The sequence below is a fragment of the Homalodisca vitripennis genome, chromosome 6 (genome assembly GCF_021130785.1).
Source record: "Homalodisca vitripennis isolate AUS2020 chromosome 6, UT_GWSS_2.1, whole genome shotgun sequence".
NCBI lineage: Eukaryota > Metazoa > Arthropoda > Insecta > Hemiptera > Cicadellidae > Homalodisca > Homalodisca vitripennis.
This window is the reverse complement of record NC_060212.1, coordinates 107,036,956-107,057,785: the sequence shown is the minus strand read 5'-3', so window position 1 is coordinate 107,057,785 and position 20,830 is coordinate 107,036,956. Positions and strand designations below refer to the sequence as shown.

Genomic DNA, 20,830 nt, shown 5'->3' with positions numbered 1-20,830 from the left:
TTTGCGTTATCCCTGTAAATAGCTCTCTCGTGACCGCACATATGTTACTAAACCTTGACCACAGGTTGATCAAAACACTTGAACACTCTCGGCCCACACCAACTGAAGGTGATGAGGTTTATAATCTCCCATCTGTTAAGGAAATTATACAGTTCCTGAACACTGAATGTACACGTGTTGATGATGCCAATCTTCACTCAACGTCTCATGAAAACCAACTACAATTCTAGGCTTAAACCACTCTGTCCCGCAAAGTCCATATCTTCCCTAAAGATGTGACAATGCCCGCCACTTCCACCGCGTAGGTACATTTGTTCTGTATTCAGGAAACATACAACTAGCAAACATCACAATATAATAAAGATCTAGAGACATTGTATTTCATGCCTGGCTACACGCATTCTACCATAATGAAAATGTAAGGCCTCTTGTGTCATATGTCAAAGAAGACACCACACTTTACTCCACCTAAAGACATTCAAAGTCAAAGGTCTCCCTCTCAGGCTTTAAGGCCTGAGCACTACTGTTTCGGCATTAATACCTGTATGCCACATGTTCATGATATCCATCTAGGTGTCGTGGTTATGGGTACTGCTCCCTGTCTACACCCTGTGCAGCCTGTCTCTCAAGTCTCTATCCCTCTACTCTCAATCAATACGGTTGGCCACAACTCTTCTCTCCAGCATTCCCCCTCTCTGAAATAAAGAATCAACTGCTGAAGAATTACTTTGTATTTCTTCAACTCTACTCACTATAGACTAGACAATATAGGACACTATGTCGTCCACCTCCACTTTAAGCCCGAAAATCTCTCTCTTAGAACTTCTAAAGCTCTTGCTCAGCACAGGCTCCAGTCTCTTGAAGGCAACTTCAAATTAATTTGACTCTTAAACTCCCTATCTCAACTTCATGCCTGAGTACCTTGCCCACATGGTTGAGTGTCCTGATCCTGACTGGTCGTCTCCTTACTATGTTCTACCCCATCATAACGTATTATAGAAGCATCCCTAAACTCCGCACACCGTCTCCACTGGGAACTCTCCTTGTATTTGCAATTCAAGCTTCACAGCCGTACATGGCGGTCCCGAGGCCCAGTAAATGGCTGAGAGCTCAGTGGGTCGGGGCAACTCTATACTATCACGGTTGGCGGTAAGTACACGGTCAGGGTTTTTATGCCAGTTGCAATGCAAGAACAGCTAAAACCTCTCTCTACGTGATGTCCTGATAACAGGACCAAAGCTTCAAGATAGCATTTGTGATATTATTAGTTTAGCTACTACAATGTGTCTAACTCATGACACATACATTTTCCATCCCATAAAGGTGCACGCGAATGATTAACGCTTTCACTCATATTTTGGCATTCAGATCCCTCTCAACCCCTCTCTGTCTACTAGCTCACTTCTATGACATATGGTCTGAACAGTTCTCAATATCTTGCCATCAAAACCTTGATGCAATTAGCCCAAGATGAAGGTGAACGTATTCCTCACGCAGTCGAGGTCTTCACACATCAAAGTTATGTGGATGACATCATCATCATCATCATTGGTGCTAACAATGTCGAAGAATAAATATAGATCCAAGACGAACTTACCCTACTTCTGAAGCTAGGAGGCTTCGAAATTAAGAAATTAGTTTCCAACTCTCCTGAACTTCTAAAAGGACTTCCTGAAGATTACTGTAAGACTCCCGTCTTTTCATAACAATCAGATGATTCCCAAATCCCTATATAAGGCCTACATTGGTCTCTCAAAGTAACTCGTTTACTTACAACAAAGACTTCAGATTCCCACCAAATGTAAAGTGCTTAGCGTTATAGCCAAGATCTATGATCCTTGCGGCTTTCTCTCTTCCTGCATAATGAGCACTAAATGTTTTATGCAGTTTCTTTAGACTTCTGGGAGTAATTGGGACGATCTTCTAGAGAGAAGATAGAAGTAGAGACTGAACTTGCGCAAAAGTGTAACTCTTTTGTGTCAGAGCTTAAAACTGTGACTGATTTATCTATACCTCGTCCTCTACAGATAAATGACACAATAAATTGTGAAATATGTGGGTTACCTGACTCGTCCAAAACTGGTTACCTGGCCGTAGTATACTCGAGGTGCACAGACCGTGAACGTGAAGTGCGCATAAGACAACATACGCCAAAAACTCATGTTGTCCCTCTTAAGCGATTTACACTACTAAGACTGAAATTGTGGGCTACGCACCTCTTAGCCCAACTGGTTAGCTATTGCGCTGAACAATTAGGTAAACATTTTTCATTAACTCCATGTCCCTGTGACGTGACTCTAGTATAACCCTTTCTTGATTATAAAGTCCCCCTACCACCACAAGACTTATTCAGCAAACCGTATGGCGCAAACACAGGAACTTGTTCCCACACAGTGTTGGCGTTACATCGCTAGTGCACAAACCCCTGCTGATTGTGCTTCTCGCAGTATTCTTCTGCATCTGGTGGATCATCCCAATCTGGTGGACTAGACCAGAGAGACTACAGCTGCAGTCACCGGGGTGGCCTCACTTGAAGTTCACTCTCACTGACCGCTTCTCCCATTGATTGAACTCATCGCGTAGTCCCTGTCTGCCGTCCGTAGCGTCCCTCGACGACCTAAGTGCCTACGACCTACGTGCCTACGACCTACGTGATTCTGCCCAGAATCTCGTCTAGGAAGGACCGTGAACAATAAGTCAATAAACCCTTTGTTTTCTCTATGGCTGTAGTAGTACCATCCATGGTCCCGATGCCCTTTTGTACTAGTTTGCAAACTAGCGGAACTCTCCTAAATGCGGTTCTGAATCTTGCCTAGTGTACTTTCGGTCAATCCGAAACTTGTGACTTCCATATGCACCAATCGCCCCCCCCCCTCTTCTATGCCAGTCTCTGTTGTTAGAGATGAGAGAGAGTTGTAATTCCGTTGCGCAGGTCAACTTCTGGAAGCCTTGAACGAGCTAGAGGTGCTGTCCCCGTGAACCAGGCACAAAGCTACAAAAACGTCTGTGAGTTGGCATTATTTTATCTATCACTAGTCTTTAAATCATACATAGGAAACCGAGTGGAAATGTTTGAATTGTGTTTGATAATTGTAATGTCTCCTACATACGATACCACAATTTTATAATAAAATAGTCAATTACTAAGAAACAGGGTATACACTAGATAGTATGATACAGTATACACTACGTGTTTTTAAAGGATTTGTTTTGTATTGAGTTATTATTGGCTTTGAGTATGTATCACCAAACTATGGGTGAAACTGCTATTAAGTATACACACAGCTTTCTCCATGGCGTAAAAAAAAACAAAACAGCACATCGGCAAGCAATCAAACAAACACACACTTGCTAGTTTGTGTTTGTTCTGTGTTTGGGGAATCCGGAATCTTAGGTTACATTTTTAATGTAGTTGTGAATTAGAACTATAGTGCAATAACAGTTCAGTTACTTGGCTGTGTAGTGTTTCTCTTACATTTGACAATTTAAATAATAGCCTACTTGTCAAAACTTATTTTGCGAGGTATAAGGTATTTAAAAAATATAGAACCATGGCTTATAGAGATTCTGGTAAAACGAAACTCTCCAAAGGTATTCTTGAAATGAAGGTTAGTATTTACAATTGTTGAGTAAAGGTATTCTTGAAATGAAGGTTAGTATTTACAATTGTTGAGTATACTAAGGGGACTTTATAAAACTTGTGGTCAAGTTTTTCATGGCATAGCCTATTTAATTTCCAATTCAAGATATTGATTTCTTGTCAAATTCGGGATAGTCACAGCACTTTAATTCGAAAAATCAAATGGGCCTTGTATATTATAGTTCCTACATTTTAAATTATTTCAAGGAGGAAACGGTAATTAGCCTATTTACTTTAGCCACTTCACACTTTTTAGCCAATTTTAACAAGAAAATACATGTATAGGATACTAGGAAAATAGATAAAAAAAGGTAGGGAGTATAAATAATTTCAGAAATTACAATGGAAACGCCCCTTGGCCTTCGATGTTTGAACTTGTAATTTAAAAAATTTAGGTTATATCTTGAATAGTCCAACAATCTAGGGGAATCGGGGTTTCTGGGTGGGGGGGATAACAAGCTAAATTTGAGCTCAGATCATGTGACAAAGGCTAAACCGAAATCCCTCTGGCCAGCAGTGTGGCAAATAATAAAAACATTCTCGAGTAGTAACTTAATTTGAGCTCAGATCACGTAAGTGCCCCTTTCCGCTCAGGCAGAAAACAACCGATCATTCCCAGTAAGAAAAAGTATTGGTATTGCCTGAGGATATTACCAAAGTACCAGCCGTTTAATAAAGTCTACCCTTTCAAGGTGGTAAGGAGCTAACTGTTGAATAGTTATATACAGGACGGCCTATTATAACACACAGACACACACCTATACACAATTTCCAGAACGCTAGCATTTTTTGAGTTGTGAATAGTGAATTGGTAGTGAATGTAATATAATACTATCACATTCACAGACCTTGCTATTTTCATATTTATAGTCACAATGTTACTGAATAAATTATATATGCCTACCAAGGTTTGATTCTCTGGTTTGCAACAGTCGTATATCTGATGTTACATAATTTATTTACTAGTGGAAAACTGCCCTTTAACAAAACTAATAAACAAAAACCTTTATTCCTAAACTAATTCCTTATTAATTTTATAAATGGATGATTAACAACTTACAACAAATACAAAACAAATTCTATAGAGTCTACTTAACGGGAATTCTAATACAGAATTTAGATAAACAAAACCTACTTTTATTTTAATGATTACCATTCGTAATGGCAATGTTCGGGACTATTTGTACACATTCTAGCGCCTTGTGAATTGCGTTGCCAACATCCCAAAAGACATCACAGAGTTAGACGTATGCATGTAAATAGAATTTTACGTAATAGGGTTAATCCATTCGAAGTGGTCCAATAAAAGTTAAATTGGTTGCTTGACTATTTTTAAATATTTTCATTTTTTTATGTTTTTACCACAGTCATTAGAGGTTCAAAAACTATTTATATATCACCGTTTATGCATGGCGGCCGTTTTCGTTTACAAGAATCTTGAGATTTTTGACTTTGTAGACATTAGCGTTAAATTGATTATCACTGGATTGGATTATGCTACAGCTTCCAAACCAACACCATTCTTTTCAGAAAGATCTCTTCTACAATACTTGTTATCTTCTTCATAGCTCTAAAAGCAAATTTTAACTCCCAAAAATCGTCCCTAAAGTTAGGTATTGAAAAATGACAAATTTCACTATTTAGAAGCTTAAAAAACAAAGAAGGGATGATTTATCATAGTTCAAACGTTTTGTTCAGTTAGATAGCATAGCTTACTAATATAAAATAGAGTTTTAGCCTTAAAACATGTTTCCTTAATTTTTTGAAAGTTTAAAGCTCTATATTTCTGGTGAGACATGATATAAAAATCTGATTTTTGCACAGCATGTACATATATATAGTGCTAAAGTAGTGTATAAATTTGAACTTTGATATTTGACTCTGAGCAAAGTTATGAATTTTCAAAAGTTAAGAAAAAAATGTATTTTTGCCAATGTTAATATTATGCAAATTACTTAAATATGAAGGTGGTATTGGAAAGTACTTAAAGTTAGGATGGAATGTAGTGTTAAATTGTTTATTAATATAGACAGAAGGTCTCAAAACAAAGAAAAATCAGAGATACATAGGCCTTTGAAAAAAAGTCTATACCAGATCTGAAACCGTTACACATAACTGATGTAATTACATACCTCATTCTAACTCTTATAATTGTTTAGAAGTACACTTATTTCTTCGGATAGCTTTTGAGAAATAGAATACGATCTTCCAATAGCTGTGGTAAGTTCAAGCACTGAAAGTTTTCTCAGCACGTTCTTTAGTAGGATCCAAACCGTATCACTGGTTGATTTTTTAAATGATGTCCGTGGTCCAGCTGGTTCATAAAACTTCACAAATACATCATTGTTTTCCAAACTTACTTTTTAAACATCTGCAAGCCACCACTGTTCATCATAAACAACGAAGAATTTATTCTTACTGTAAATGAAGCAATTTTATGATCAACATAATAGCTGTTTCTGAAGTAACATAGCGCCTTACTGTTCTGAAATGCTATGAAATCCCTGTGTACCTTTTATTGGCAGACAGTTGTCAAATCTGGTTTGAAGTCTTTCGATATGTAATATTATTTCTTCTTTCTTAACAAGGAAATGTGTTATTCCTTTAATATTATCCTTTCAAAATGTGTACATATCCTTGACTGTAAGGATTTAGTTTTGAGGTAACACATTTAAATTTGCTTTGCTCATTTCCCGTTTTGTAGTACCTCCTACTCCATCACATGCATTTTTGCCATGGCAGGAGGCAAAAAAATGCCACTCAGCTTCAAATCCAAAATCTATTTTGTGGTAGCACAGGTTTAAAAAATTCTTCTTATTTTTATACTGACTGCCACTACCATCAGAAAAATAGATGAGCTTTTCCACAGTAGGCTTTTTTCTTTTATAAATTTTGTCACATGATTAAGAAATGCATGGACAACTGCAGTGTTGTGCTCCAAGTAGTCACTAAGGATGCAGATGGAACAACTACATACCTGACCTTTTTTTCATTTTTATAATATAACACAAACGGATGCACAGTTGCTTGGTCGTTGACCCAGTGGTATCCTTGAATTTCATCCTGTACCGTAAAAGTAAAATTTTCTGCAAAGTCAGCTAAGACTATGCATTCATTTTCAGAAAGCCTTTTTTTTCTTTCATAAATTGACTTTGAATTTTGGAGATGTAGTGGTGACTTTTTAAGGTTCATTAACTTTTCTCCTAATGATTCAAAGAACTCCTCCTGAGACTTTACTATTGTAACCATTTCCACCTGCCCCCGTTGTGACCCACTGCTTGAATGTCACATTGTCTGGTATTTCTTCTTCAGATTCCTGGAGTATTTGAAGAAGAACCTCTTTAGCAGAGCAACTTGCACAAGTAGACATCATGCAGTCATAATCATTTGTATTACAGACTAAAAAATCAAGTAGGTCCTTATAGTTAACATTAAATTTTGCACCAGCTATAATAAGCTTCACATTTTGGTGGTAAAGCCAAACACATACAGAATGTGTCCAGAAGAACCAGCAATTACACACCATTTTGGGCGCAGTTCATAAAATTTGGACCTGCCAATGTTGCAGTCTGGATAAGCATTTTTGAAAGCCACATACAGCTCATTTAGATTTGACAGCACTAGACTTTTCTGTTTAATTAGTTTAGTGCCATTTATAACTACTTATATACAATCTTTCTTACCTGGGCACATTCTACTATTTTCATCACTCTCATAAAACTGTTTCACTTTTTCAATAGTTTCTTCGCTTATACCTGCTCCTTTCTTTTTCCCTAAAACTGGAAGAATACCTTGTTCTCTTACTAAACTTCTGGTAAGTTGAATTAAATGGTCCGAAACTTTGAATTGACTAGCAATTTTTTTGTCTCGACCTAGAGTCAGGTACAGTTGGAGGAATTTAGCTATGCTCGTGCAGCCCTAATACTACCCTTTTAAAAAACAAACGCTATCTGTAAAGCGGGTTGCGTTACGTGCTAGCCGCTGAGATGAAGGCGCAACAATCTCTAACGACTTTAAACTGACGATCTCGATTTGCCGATTAGTATTCACACATACGTTATTTTCAAAAACACGTTAAACAACACTATAACAACTGAAAAACAAGGATAAGTCCTATTGTTGCTATTATTTGGTATTCTCTTATTATTTAATTTACAATCACTTCAATAATATTTAGTTAATTAAAATGCTAGAATATAATTTTCTAATAACAAATGTTCTTTAATCCCACTCAAATTGTCCTCCTCTTCTGGGTCACTGTCACTGCTGTCTGTATCCGAACCAACTGATATAATAAGGGATTGTATAATATTGCCAATCTGGGGTTCTGCGGCTGCATAGTCCCTTTCGCTTTTCTCCAAGTGCTTGCACTTTACTGACCACTCTTCTGCACCCATACTTGATATCTTGTCTTCGCATAGAGCTTTAGCTTGAAACATAGTGAAAAGTGTATTTCTCATAACTTTTGACTTCGGCCCAAATTAACTCAATGGGATTGAGGTTTGGGTGGTAAGGCGGAAGTCGTAACACTTTTCCTTTATCCACTTCATAAATATGTCCCAATTCATGTTGTCGTGGTAGTCTCCACTGTGGTTGTTTGCTTTCCAACAGGTAAAAGCATTGGGCACGATCCCTTTCTCTCCACCTCGTGTAACCCTTCATTTGAGCTATCCGACCAAGTTTGGTTAGATATGTGAGGCGATAGTGTAAAAGATTCGTCTAAACATTATGGGGCGTTCTTGATCCCTGTAATTTTTTAACTCTCTCAAGTACATTATCCTTTTCTCTCGGATTTCTGGCTTTTCATTTAATAATTTCCTATTGTTTGCCGTCCTTCTCCAAGTAAATCCCAGGTCCTTTAATACCCACCTCAAACTTTTCTCACAACCCTGGAAATTAATTTTGTCCCTTAGCACCTCCCTCAATAGTTTTGCAGTCGATATTCGATGTTCTTCAATATGGAACAGACTGATTTTAGCGAGTGTGATGAGTTATTTGGGCCAATACGGTTCCTGAAAGGAGGGGTTTTACCCATGAGGAAATGTTTTCGGGACGCAGCGCATAATGCTACCCCGCCACCCTTCCCACCTATCACCACACACTCAAGGTCACGCGCACAGCTAAAGTCCTCGAACTGTATTAAACTTAGTATTTTTACTTGTTCTTCTTCAGCAGCTAATAAACATTTAGTTTTCAGTTTTTCAATCAAATCACGGTACTTTGGGATTATACTGACCACACCAGTATGAAGAACACAAAAATATAAATTTATAGAAACAAACATGATAGAACGAAAAAAAACAACTCTTTAATTACAAAATTACAAACTTACAAGCATCTCCAGGTATTGTGATCGGTATTGTTGTCGCTGTTATCTTATCTTTCTCGAGAATCCCGATTACGGCAGGCCGCGTGGCATCACGTGATTTGCACGGTACATTGCCTTTCCATTACAATTCAATTTATATTTCTGATCAGGCCCACGGCAGGCCGCGCGGCATCACATGATTTGCACGGTACATTGCCTTTCCATTACAATTCAATTTATATTTCTGATCAGACCCTCTAGAATTTGATATTTTACTGATAGGTACTATCTCGAGGGATGTTTTTCTTTCGTTAACATCAGCCCGCGCTGATGGCCGGAGGTACTCGCATTTTGGGTGGCGGAGTGTGATCAAGAATAAAAACAAGTTTTGGGTGTTTTTTCAATAAAGAGTTTAGTTTTAGTTTGGTAATGTTTGTTTTTATTTAATTTTTGTGTTTGGAGAAATGTAGAGGTAAAACACGGAAGTACAACAAAGCGACGCACCAGCTGAACGGGCGGCGAGACTTTGCAATCACGTTATCTACTAGACCGCTCGACTTTGACACCTGTCTGAGGATGGGGAAGGGTTTGCGATAAGACAATTCCTGTTTTATATTGACGAAATATTGTTCTATGCTAATCTAGTAATCAGTAGAAGCAAAATGTCAAATAACGATTCATGTCTGGGTGTGGTCGGTATAATCCCAAAGTACCCAAATCACAATACTCGGCATTTGATACTTCTGACCCTTCATTTTTTTATGAACTGGCAGTGTCAGGATGTGTTGATGCGAAACATGTTTCCAAATTTTTTCTTATCTTCTCTGATATTTTTTAACCTTCCTTCAATAGCTGCTTGACTATTTTCCACTACTCAGTTTTCTTATTTTAGAAGCAGGAGATACATCTAAATTTTAAAAAGCATAATCTAATTTTTGTATAGTTTCTTTATTAGGAATATAGGCATCAGCCAAGCCTTCATAAGTATCTGATGATTCTGGATTTGAAACAGTAGTTAATTTTGAAAAACAGTTCGGGCACAAAGATTTCCCAGTGATTATTTTAAATTTTGTGTCAGAATCATTTGGGTTTAACAGGGATAAGTGGTCAAGTTTAATTTCTCTTAGGCCCTTAGAAATAGGCTTTTTATGAATTTTTAATGGATCACAGCTGTATTTTCCAAAAATATGGTTGTATTTTAATATGTATTTCTTTTCATGGTGCTCACACATTCTTGAAATTGAAGAACTTACTCTAAATTTAAACAAATTTTGAACACTTTCTTCAAACTCATTTAAATGTTTCAGGGTTTTAGAAACTGGACCATAAAATGATTTGTTACAATCTTCACTTAATAATTTTCCAATAGAGCATTGTTCATCCATTTTTAGAATTAAAAAATGTATGTAAAAGTTTAGATAGGAAATGTTTACAACATTACTTTAAATTTCAAATTCACAGCTAAATTTTAAACCTTAAATCAATAAACAAAATATTTGCACTCTTAAAAGTAAAAAACTTAAAAGTATCTTAACCCACACAACCACATATTATGAAGTATCTGGACTGACTGAGCAAATATGTCTGGTATTAGAGAGGGCAGTTCATAATCAAGTACAGACTTGTCCACTGAACTCCTGCGCAGACTTGTCCGCTCAGCAGACTTGTCTACAAGGCTCTTAAGTAGACTTGTCTACTGATCTGACTCACTGATGAGGATCACATAGATTTTGTTCTGTATTCTTATTGATGTTATTTTTATTATTATAATAATAATTGTATTATTATAACTACTTTCGGTTTATTCCTTCATAAACCATTTTTCATTAATTTCATTTCAATTTAAAACTATGTCTAAAGAACTAGAACAAAAGCTAAAAAGTTTTTTATTTTTATATATAAATTGTAGTCATATTTAAACACATATAAGTACATATGCATTGAGAGTAAACTTGTAATTCATCAAACATAGGCCAATACCACCTTCATATTTAAGTAATTCGCATAATTAGGGGATTGGCGATGGCCGAGCTAAGACGTTGGACTTTTAGTCTTGAGTTAAAGATAGCGCAGGTTCGAATCCTATTTGTGACCGTTGCACTTTTTATCAGTACCATCTACCTTGTACTGTATCAACTCTCCCCCTTATTGTGTTTGGTAAGATCCACGCACAGGCTAGTGGCCCATGAGGACGGGCACAATAAGGCATAAAATATATATATATATATATATATATATATATATATATATATATATATATATATATATATTAACATTGGCAAAAATCTGTTTTTTCTTAACTTTTGAAAATTCATAACTTTGCTCAGTCAAGTACCAAAGTTCAAATGTATGTACATGCTGTGAAACAATCAGATTTTTATATCATGTCCCACCAGAGATGTAGAGCTTTAAACTTTCAAAAAATTATAAAAAAATTAAGGAAACATGTTTTAAGGCTAAAACTCTATTTTATGTTAGTAAGCTATGCTATCTAACTGAGAAAAAAGTTTGAACTGTGCTAAATCATCCCTTCTTTGTTTGTTAAGCTTCCAAAAGTGAAATTTGCCAATTGTCAATACCTAACTTTGGGGACGATTTTGGAGTTAAAATTTGCTTTTAGAGCTATGAAGAAGATAACAAGTATTGTAGAAGAGATCTTTCTGAAAAGAATTGTGTTTGGTTTGAAAGCTCTAGCATAATCCAATCCAGTGATAATCAATTTAACGCTAATGTCTACAAAGCCAAAAATCTTGTAAACGAAAATGGCCGCCATGCATAAATAGTATAAGATAAAATTAATTAAAAATCATTTTTTTAACCTCTTATGAATATGGTAAAAACATATAAAAAATTGAAAATATTTAAAAATAGTCAAAGCAACCCTCATTGGACCACTTCATATGGATCGACCCAATATAATTCAGTTCAAAATTTCAGTCACATAAAACTTAGTGTTAATGAGAAACTACATTTTCTTTGTTCAGGAGTTATATTTCAAGAGTTGTCAAACAAAGTGTAATACTCTTTATTTTTTTAAAATACAGTGTGTTTTAAATTGATTTATCATGAGTTCCAGAACGTCATTTATTGTTTGTTACGAAATTGATTTTTTCATTTGTTTTTGTTTTATTTGCATCCCTATAGAACCATATAGTTATTTAAAACTAATTTTAAACCAAACCATAGTTGGTAGTGTAATTTTTGAGGCAGAATAATTGGCAAATAAGACATTATTATCAACCATCTTATTTCTGACAGCGCGCCATTTTGCCCACCCCCTCCCTACTCCTGAAGGTCAAGCAAGGAAAGCTCAAAAGCGGTGTTATGTATGCTACAACACAACCACCCGTGAAAAGAAGAGGAAGGATACCACATTTCACTGCCCAGACTGCAATGTAGCATTGTGTATTTACCCTTGTTTTGAGGAATTTCACACCAAAAAAATTTGTAAATCACAAAAAAATGTAAACATTCCAACTTTTGTACATTTTAATTTGTAATCAATTTTTTTTTAAATACGTTTAATGTGTTTTTTTTTATTCCTGGGTTGTATTTTCATGTTTCAGCTGTTACTCCTTATTTAACAGAACCTAGTGACGTTCCAAGACGTCATTACTCCTCAAAGGGTTAATCCAGATTAACCAAATGTCTGTATTGACCAGACCTTGTTGATGAGACTCTATTTTACTTATAAATAAAAACACAAAATTATAATGTAAGCATCATCTTTAAGAATCAAAACCCTTGGATAAATTAGTATTAAATTTTATTATAGCCTATTTTTAAAAAGTAATCAATGTTTTCATCTTTATAAAAAGACTCTCTGATTGACAGGCAAAAACTAATGTGACCATCACCAAGTTTTTCTGGTTCAAACCGCATTGAAAAATTCTCAACAACACAGATCAGATCTTGAAATATTTTTGTCTCACAAAGTATTTAATATTTATTTTTTTTTTTTTAACTGAATAATTTTCAGTTAACAAATTTATGTGTAAGCCTAAGAATTAAGAAAATCTAATTCATGGTGTACCTATAGAGTATTCATTTACTCTTCGAATTTTAGAGATTTGTAATTTTAAATTATTAATTGCAATATTATTATTCCAGTTTATGAAAAAAAGTAAAGACCAAGCTCTGAAGGAGATACAGGATGAAGAAGGAAGGATGCTCTTTGAGGACCAATTAACTGAGGGGATGAAAGCTGGAATGTAAGTATTTATTTCATCGAGAGCCTACTTTGAACCCTTTAGGTTGAAGTGAACTAATAGCAATATGCTCAGATCTTATAATGTTTATAAATTATATGAATTGCTAACTACAAATATTTAGGCTCATACTAGATGAAAACTGTAAATTAGTACATAGTGATACAATAACAGAAGGCTTCATCAAGACTTTCATATTTCAAGTAGTTACTATACTCAGTACATATTTTATATTTTTATATTTTGCACATATTTAATCACATAATTTGCATTTGGAAACTTGATTCATAGCAACACAAGTAATTAAACATCAAAATATACTTTAATTGTGAAAAATATGATTAATCTACACCACGAACATAGTGAAGGAACTTTTCTTCAAAGAGGATATTTTAACGGTTTGGCTTATACTACAAGTATATTGTGGAGATGCTATTTCATTTGTGAGAGGAATTTTGCAACATACATATATCCTGCAGAAGATTAACATACACATAATAAAAAAATCATCCAACTGTTTAGAATATTTTAACAGAAATCATATTATACCCTGGCATAATATTCTTCACAAAATTCTCGTGAACTACCTTATAGCAGTAATGTAAAAAGTGTGTAAAACATTATATTTGATAACTGGCTTCTAGATATGCCTTTTTATTCACTGGATGAGTTTTTCAATGTGTCTAACATAAATGATCAGCACTTGTAAATCATATTCTGTTTAAGTTTTAAAATTATAAACGCTTCACTCTTTAGTTTATTTTAAAATAATATTTATGTAAATAATGCAGTAATGTTTATATGATGTACTAAAAGTATGAATCATGTTTGGGAATTAATTACATAAATCAATTATAATCTTAATGTAGATTTTCTTTAAGAAAAATAATAATGTCAAGTATGTTTATTCGACACTATCAAAGTATGTTAAAGACTATTTTAAATGTTATATCTTAAAGTATGTTTTTTTTTTGTTATTAACTCTTATTCTAATTTAATAATCTCAAGAACTTTTTATTTGGTCTCAACTAGCTTTATTATCGACTTTTTTAATAACTCGTAAGAGTTCATACTACAAATAAAGATTATTTATTAGTGATACAATGCTCCATCCTTATATTCAGTAAAATTTCTACAACTATTTAATCTTACTCTTATGCCGTTTTTGCTTGTGTATTTTTTTACTTTATATATTTTGATTGTTTATTGGACTTTTAAATTGGCCTTATGAAATTTTTGAAAATAAATAACATCCAAAAACGTTTTAGTTTCTTCGTGTAAAGTGGAGGCTATGTACTCTTTGAATATATAAATGGTGAAGTACAAATAGTTTTAATTTTTTTAAATAATTTCATTTTTTTAATTTTTTTATGGGGCTCCCATTGAAAAGGCCATCAGTACAGCCGGCTCCTAAGGTTTCATTATTAAATTCCATTGTGTTACAACTACAATATGGCACAATAAACTATGTTATTTTTCAGAAGCAACTACATATTGGAACCAAGTTTTATTCCCTGTGAAGGGTTAATTGATGGGCGACTATCTTTCCGAGGAATGAATCCTGAAATAGAACGCTTAATGGAATTAGAAGAAATTGCTAAAAGACCACCAGTGAACACGTCCATGAGTGCAGATATCAGTGATGTTGAGATGGTTCAGTACAGACAGTCATTAGTAGAAACTGTCGCAAGCAAATACAAAAGTAAGAAAAGTCGTAAAAGCAATGAAAAAAAGAATTCAGATGACGTACACTCAAACCAGGATAAGCCTCCAAAAAAAAAGTACAAGTTTATAAAGCCAAAAGACGAATAAAGTGTTTTAATTGTGAGGATTATTGTACTGTTAATATTGATTTTATCTGTATATAACAAATTACATTTAATTATATTTTTATAATGTGTTCTTTACTGTTTCCTGCAAGTTCCTGGTTGCTCATAATCATGCAATGGTGTATTATTTGCACATTTGGTAAATGAAAATATCTCTGAAGAAACTTTACATTATATTCAAATAACATATTTCAGAAAAGAAAGAAAATGCAGAAGTAGTAATATTCAAACAGTTCAATGTAGTATTATTAAAATGTTTTTATTACTTAACTTCCTTTATTGTTTGTGAAATTCATGTTTTGTAGTCAATTTAACTCTAGAACTGGCAAGGTGTTTTTGGTGTCTGCATGGTATACAGGGTGTTCACAAAAGGGTGTCACAAACTTCTGTGGATGATTGTATTCATTATTTCGAACAAAAAATGACATATAGACATAGGTTGAGAAATTTTTCGTTTAGCTGCTAGCTGCTATTTTGTATCTTTTACAAAACAATTATCACTACAACTAGTTAAGCTAAAGAAAGCAAATTTAACACATAGGTTTGGATAGATAACAGAAAAGTAAAATAAATTGTGTTATTTTCTTTAATATTTAAAAACTGGCGTCTGTTGAAAATGTTTAAATAAGTGAAATAACAAAAAAATATAGTTATAAAAAATTTACTAGACACCAACCATTTAAACTTTTTTTTTTGTAGTAGTGTACTTTGTTTTGAGTTATAAAGCTTGTGAATATAAATAAGTTACCTTTATAATGTGCATTCATGCAATGCTAAATTACCAACTATAAGCTTCAAATTGTTTGACAAAGTTTTTTTTTTTTTTTTAAGGATAGGCCGATCTCCTTTTAAGCCTTATTCTGTCCGTCCTCATGGGCCACAGGCCTGTGCGAGGATCTTATCAAACAGAATAAAGGGGAGAGTCGATACAGTACGAGGTTGATTGTACTGATAAAAAGTGCAACGGTCACAGACAGGATTTGAACCTGCGCTATCTCTAACTCAGACCCCAAGTCCAACGACTTAGACCGCTCGGCCATCGGCACTCCATCGGCATATTAAATGATGCCAAATCTGTAAATTATTTTTTAGGATTTAAAATAATTAGCTTAGATTAAATTTAAATACAATACTTTTTTATTGCAATACTGCAAAATTTCCATGTATTAAAATATATGCAAGTATATTATTCAAGTATATTGGTAACATAAAACCCTTTGTCAAATGTCAACTGACACATCAGTTCTCATGTTGCAACAAGATTAGCCTTGAACTCTTCCATCTGCAACTGCTTAGTAAAACTCAAAGAAGACAGTTTAAAAGAATCAAGAATCTTAATTTTGTCGTTGACATAATACATATTATGTATTGACAAAGTCATATTACAGCTTGAATTAGCTACAGTCAATTTTTTTTCAATAATTTATGGCATAAAAAATTATAAATATTTGAATATATCATTAGCTAACAGGCATGGGTTTTAAGTTTTACTAGGTTATCTATATATATAAAAAATGAATGTTTGTATGTTTGTTCTTTATGGAATCGTGAACTATTGGACCGATCATGATGAAAATTTGTACGTATATGTATTTTTCCACGGAGAAGGTTTATAAGCTATGCCCATCCCTTTCCCGATTCAGGATTCCGCCCCACTGGTTACAGAAATACCCATAAGAAATGCATTGCAGCAAACATATGTTAACGTCTTTTCAAATTTTTAATCAGCTGTTCTTTGTAAACATATATTACACTTATAGTTTTAAAGCATAGAGTAAGCTTAAGAGAAACGACAAATTTTGTTTAAACTGTTTTTGCAATCACTGTTAAACATAGACTTTACTATCCAGATAATACAATTCAAATTTGACGTAAAAATTCACCTTTAACTGCAATATTTATTTAATATAAACCATGCTCATGCTTGATCAGAAGAGTAATGCAGATATCATAATTACTATCTTACGTTGGCTACAAATATAAAGAATGTTATAAAATCAACCTTAGTTGTTTTTTTTTTGACAGAAGTATGGTTCTCAAAACTCCGTGTGTACATATTCTCTCGATCGAGACAACAAAGCAAGCTCAATCGTGGCATCGGAGATATAACTAATTTAATCTAAAATTTATTATAGTAAAAAAAAAAAATTTACTAAGTAATATAAGGACTTCGGTTCTTAAGATTTGCGTGCGAAGCCGTGGGTAACAGCTAGATAGAGGCAGGAATATGGTACATACCTTCATAATACGCCCAAGAGGCTCACGATGGAACGACTATCAATTATCTCAGCAATGTTTAGAATGTGATAGAAAAAGAATAAGTGAATATAGTGTACTGTTTTCAACGGGAAATTGCGTGCGAAGCCGCGGGCAACTTTTGCAAAAAATTATTGAAATGCGCAGCAAAGCGCGCCGGGCCCGCTAGTAATAAATAAATATTGCACATAAAAATAACATACATAAGAATAAATTATCACAGACAAAATAATTATTATGAAAGACAAAATAGCATAAAAACACTGAAGTTAAATAACAAAAAACTGCACATAAAAGTTTAAATATAACATATACAACAATATTGCACCAGCTCAGAAATTTAAATGTATCACAAGTATCAATATAGGCATATAGCTATCTAAAAAATATCTATTTGTTTCAAAAGCAAAAATTCTTGAACTGAATAGACTGGGTTATTCAACAGCCATTCATACAATTTTGTTTAATAAAAACTTTTGATTGTTTAAGTAATTGCTAATTTTAATATATTTATTAATTTTATTATAGATTTTGAAAGACATTTCTACGTGGCTATTGAGTGTTTTTCCTAGCCTGGAATGCGTCCTTGAAATATTACTACTATTTCTGGTGTGATAAGAATGCACATCATTTTGAAAAGATAAAAGTTCATAAATATACAAATTAATTATTGTTGGAATTTTTAATAATTGAAACAGCGGCCTGCAGTGGGCATCATCTACTGCATTTGCGAGAATACGAATAACCTTTTTTTGAATAATTAAAATCTCTTTTGTTCTACTGCAACCACCCCAGAAAATTAAGCCATATCTATAGATACTTTGAAAGATTGCAAAATAAACCATTTTTAAATATCTCATATCAACAAGGGCTTTAAGATGTCTAATCACATAGACAACTCTAGATAGCCTAATTGACACATGATCTACATGGGAATTCCATTGAAGTTTGCTATCTAAATGCATCCCAAGAAACTTGACACACGCATCTTTGGGTTGTAAATTTTGGTCAAAAGGCCTCAAAATAAAGACTAAGTGTTGGGTTTTATCAGAATTCAACTTGAAATGATTGCTTTTAAACCAGATTTCCCCCTCATTTACAGCACTGTTTATTAGATGGGAAAGTTCACCCATCATGCCAGCGGCTGCAAAAAAGGTGGTGTCATCCGCATATAAAATTGATTTAACTGGATATGAAATATTTGATGGTAAGTCATTTATTGAAATCAAAAAAGTAAGGGTCCAAGCACAGAACCTTGAGGTACTCCATGCTCCACCCTCACCCTGTTTGACCAATCTCCATTAATACAAACAAGCTGTTCTCTATTGGTTAAATATGATTCAAAAAATTGTAGGGCAGATCCTTTAATACCGTAAATTCTAATTTTAACAACAATTCCTGGTGATCGACACAGTCAAAAGCCTTGCTCAGGTCACAAAAGGCGGCCAGAGCAAAAGCCTCAATCACATTTCGCACCAAGTCATCTATGGCATTTAGGGTTGACTTGCCACTACGGAAACCATACTGTGATGTGCAAAGCAGATTATTATGTTCTAAGAATTCATTAACTTGATCAAAGATAAGAAGTTCAAGCAACTTAGATATAGCAGGTACAATTGAGACTGGCCTATAGCTTTCCGGCTGGTTTTTTTTTGGACCCTTTTTGTAAATTGGGCAGACTCGAGAAATTTTCAGTCCAGCAGGGAAAACACCATTGGCTAAACATATGTTGAATACAAAAGTCAATTGAAGTACTATGGATGGAACTATTTTGCTTTAATAAATTATTTGACATATTGTAAAAATTTCAACTATTTGAATTTTTTAATCTTTTAACTGCTTTTAAAACATCTTCTTGAGTAATATTAATTTCCAAGAGAACTGAGACTGAGCAGAGTAACACATTTAATTTTTGACATATAACAGTGGGGTGTGTTATATTAGGATTAGTGGCACTATTGCCATAGTTTTTTAACTGAGTTTATGCAGAAGTCATTAAAAATTCTTGGTGGGTGAGATTTCAAATCTTACTATTGCTAGTATGACCTTGAGTGTCTTTTTTTTATTAAATCCTAAGCTGCCTTACACTTATTTTTTACTACCTTCTATTTTTTCTCTGTAATAAGCCTGCTTGGCTTCAGACATAGCTTTTCTGTACTTTAGTTTAGAATTGGCAAGCTGTTGTTTCAAATTGGACGAAGGTGTCTCTTTCAGAATTTGACTCAAAGCAATCAAATTTATTTTTCATTTTACATGTTCCATTCTTTTGTATACCAGGGCTGTTTTTGATTTTACTGGGCCAGAATCTAATTTTAATAAGATTGCAATAAAATGTATTGCTGAGGTAATTTTAAAGAAAAATTTTGAAAATAAATCAGTGGTGTTGAAATTATTGCTGAATACTAGGTCCCAATCAGTACAGAGAAGCATTTCTGCCACACAACCCAAATTTCCTCACAGGTAATACCATTTTTAAAGAAGCCAAAAGACCTCTCCTGTATGTTGTTTGCTTCAGATAACAATAAACTTAATAAGCAAATTAAATAGTTGGGCATCATGATCAGAAAAAGGAAAGGAGATAACTTCACAGATCACCCTTTCAGTAGCTGGAAGTCTATTACAAAAAATATTATCCAGACAATTTTGATTTCTGGTTGGTAAATAATTCATACAGTGATAATTATGTTGTCTTAATAAATTCAAAAAATGTTATTAACACTATTTTTGGTACATTTGGTTAATGTCAAATTCTCCGTTAAGGTCTCCTCCCACCACAACCGTGGAGTTGTGCCACTTGGAAAGAAATAATAGTAAACGCTCTAACTGTTTCTAAAAAAAAACCGTGAGGTTGCCATCGGGTGACCTATATACAGAGACAACAATTAAGTTAAATTTATCTATGAATATCCCGGAAACTTCAAAATGCATTTCCGTCACATAGGAAACCTAAATCTAGCTCTTTGGTGTTAGAAGTTAGATCATTCCTCACAATATTAGAGAACCACCTCTTTTAAATTTTGAACGACAAAAGGAACTTATCAGAGAGTAGCCTATAGGATTTTAAAAACTAACCTCGTCATATTGTAGCCAATGCTCTGAGATGCAAAACAACAGGACACTTTTAGGCCAAGTAAAAAACCCTCCAATATAACAGATTTATCCTTGAGGCCTTGGACATTTAAAAAACATTAAGTTCATACTGTTGTCATCTTCTTGACTCCTTGGAACATCATCCGGAGACTGCGGTCTTAGCCTTCGGTTTGGGTTGAGTTCTTGCGAGTTGTCTTCCATGGGTAAAAAATGTTCGTTTGATGAAGTCCCGTGATGACTGCTTCTTTTTCGAAGAACTCCCTTGAATTTCTTAAGCAAGCAGCCACTAGGCCATATGTCAGCGTTGAGCACTTTGTCCAGGTCCAACAGAGTGGCTTACAGTGGCATACGAGAATTTAAGTCAAGGCTGAGATCTGCAGAATCTCAGAGCGGACAGCAGTGGTACAAGAGTGTTTAACTTAAGGCCAAGGCATGTTATAACAGTGTTTAATGATCTGCAGGATCTCAGAGTAGTTTGTAGTGGCATACGAGAACTTAA

General features: G+C 34.2%; 1 protein-coding gene across 1 annotated transcript; it reads left to right on the top strand.

The window, feature by feature from the left end:
• Nucleotides 1-3,326: 3,326 nt before the first annotated feature.
• On the top strand, nt 3,327-15,049 carry LOC124364689 (M-phase phosphoprotein 6). Its single transcript, XM_046820357.1, has 3 exons — nt 3,327-3,608; nt 13,059-13,159; nt 14,638-15,049. Exons 1-3 carry the CDS (start codon nt 3,552-3,554, stop codon nt 14,966-14,968), a joined length of 489 nt encoding a protein of 162 aa, XP_046676313.1. The 5' UTR covers nt 3,327-3,551; the 3' UTR covers nt 14,969-15,049.
• The last annotated feature ends 5,781 nt before the right edge of the window (nt 15,050-20,830 follow it).

What these genes read in the sequence shown, in the direction of transcription:
- LOC124364689 (XM_046820357.1), top strand. Translation starts at nt 3,552, where the DNA reads ATGGCTTATAGAGATTCTGGTAAAACGAAACTCTCCAAAGGTATTCTT. An exon ending in AAGGTATTCTTGAAATGAAG is followed by an intron (nt 3,609 to 13,058) that starts GTTAGTATTTAC and finishes TTATTATTCCAG; the next exon opens with TTTATGAAAAAAAGTAAAGA. An exon ending in GAGGGGATGAAAGCTGGAAT is followed by an intron (nt 13,160 to 14,637) that starts GTAAGTATTTAT and finishes GTTATTTTTCAG; the next exon opens with AAGCAACTACATATTGGAAC.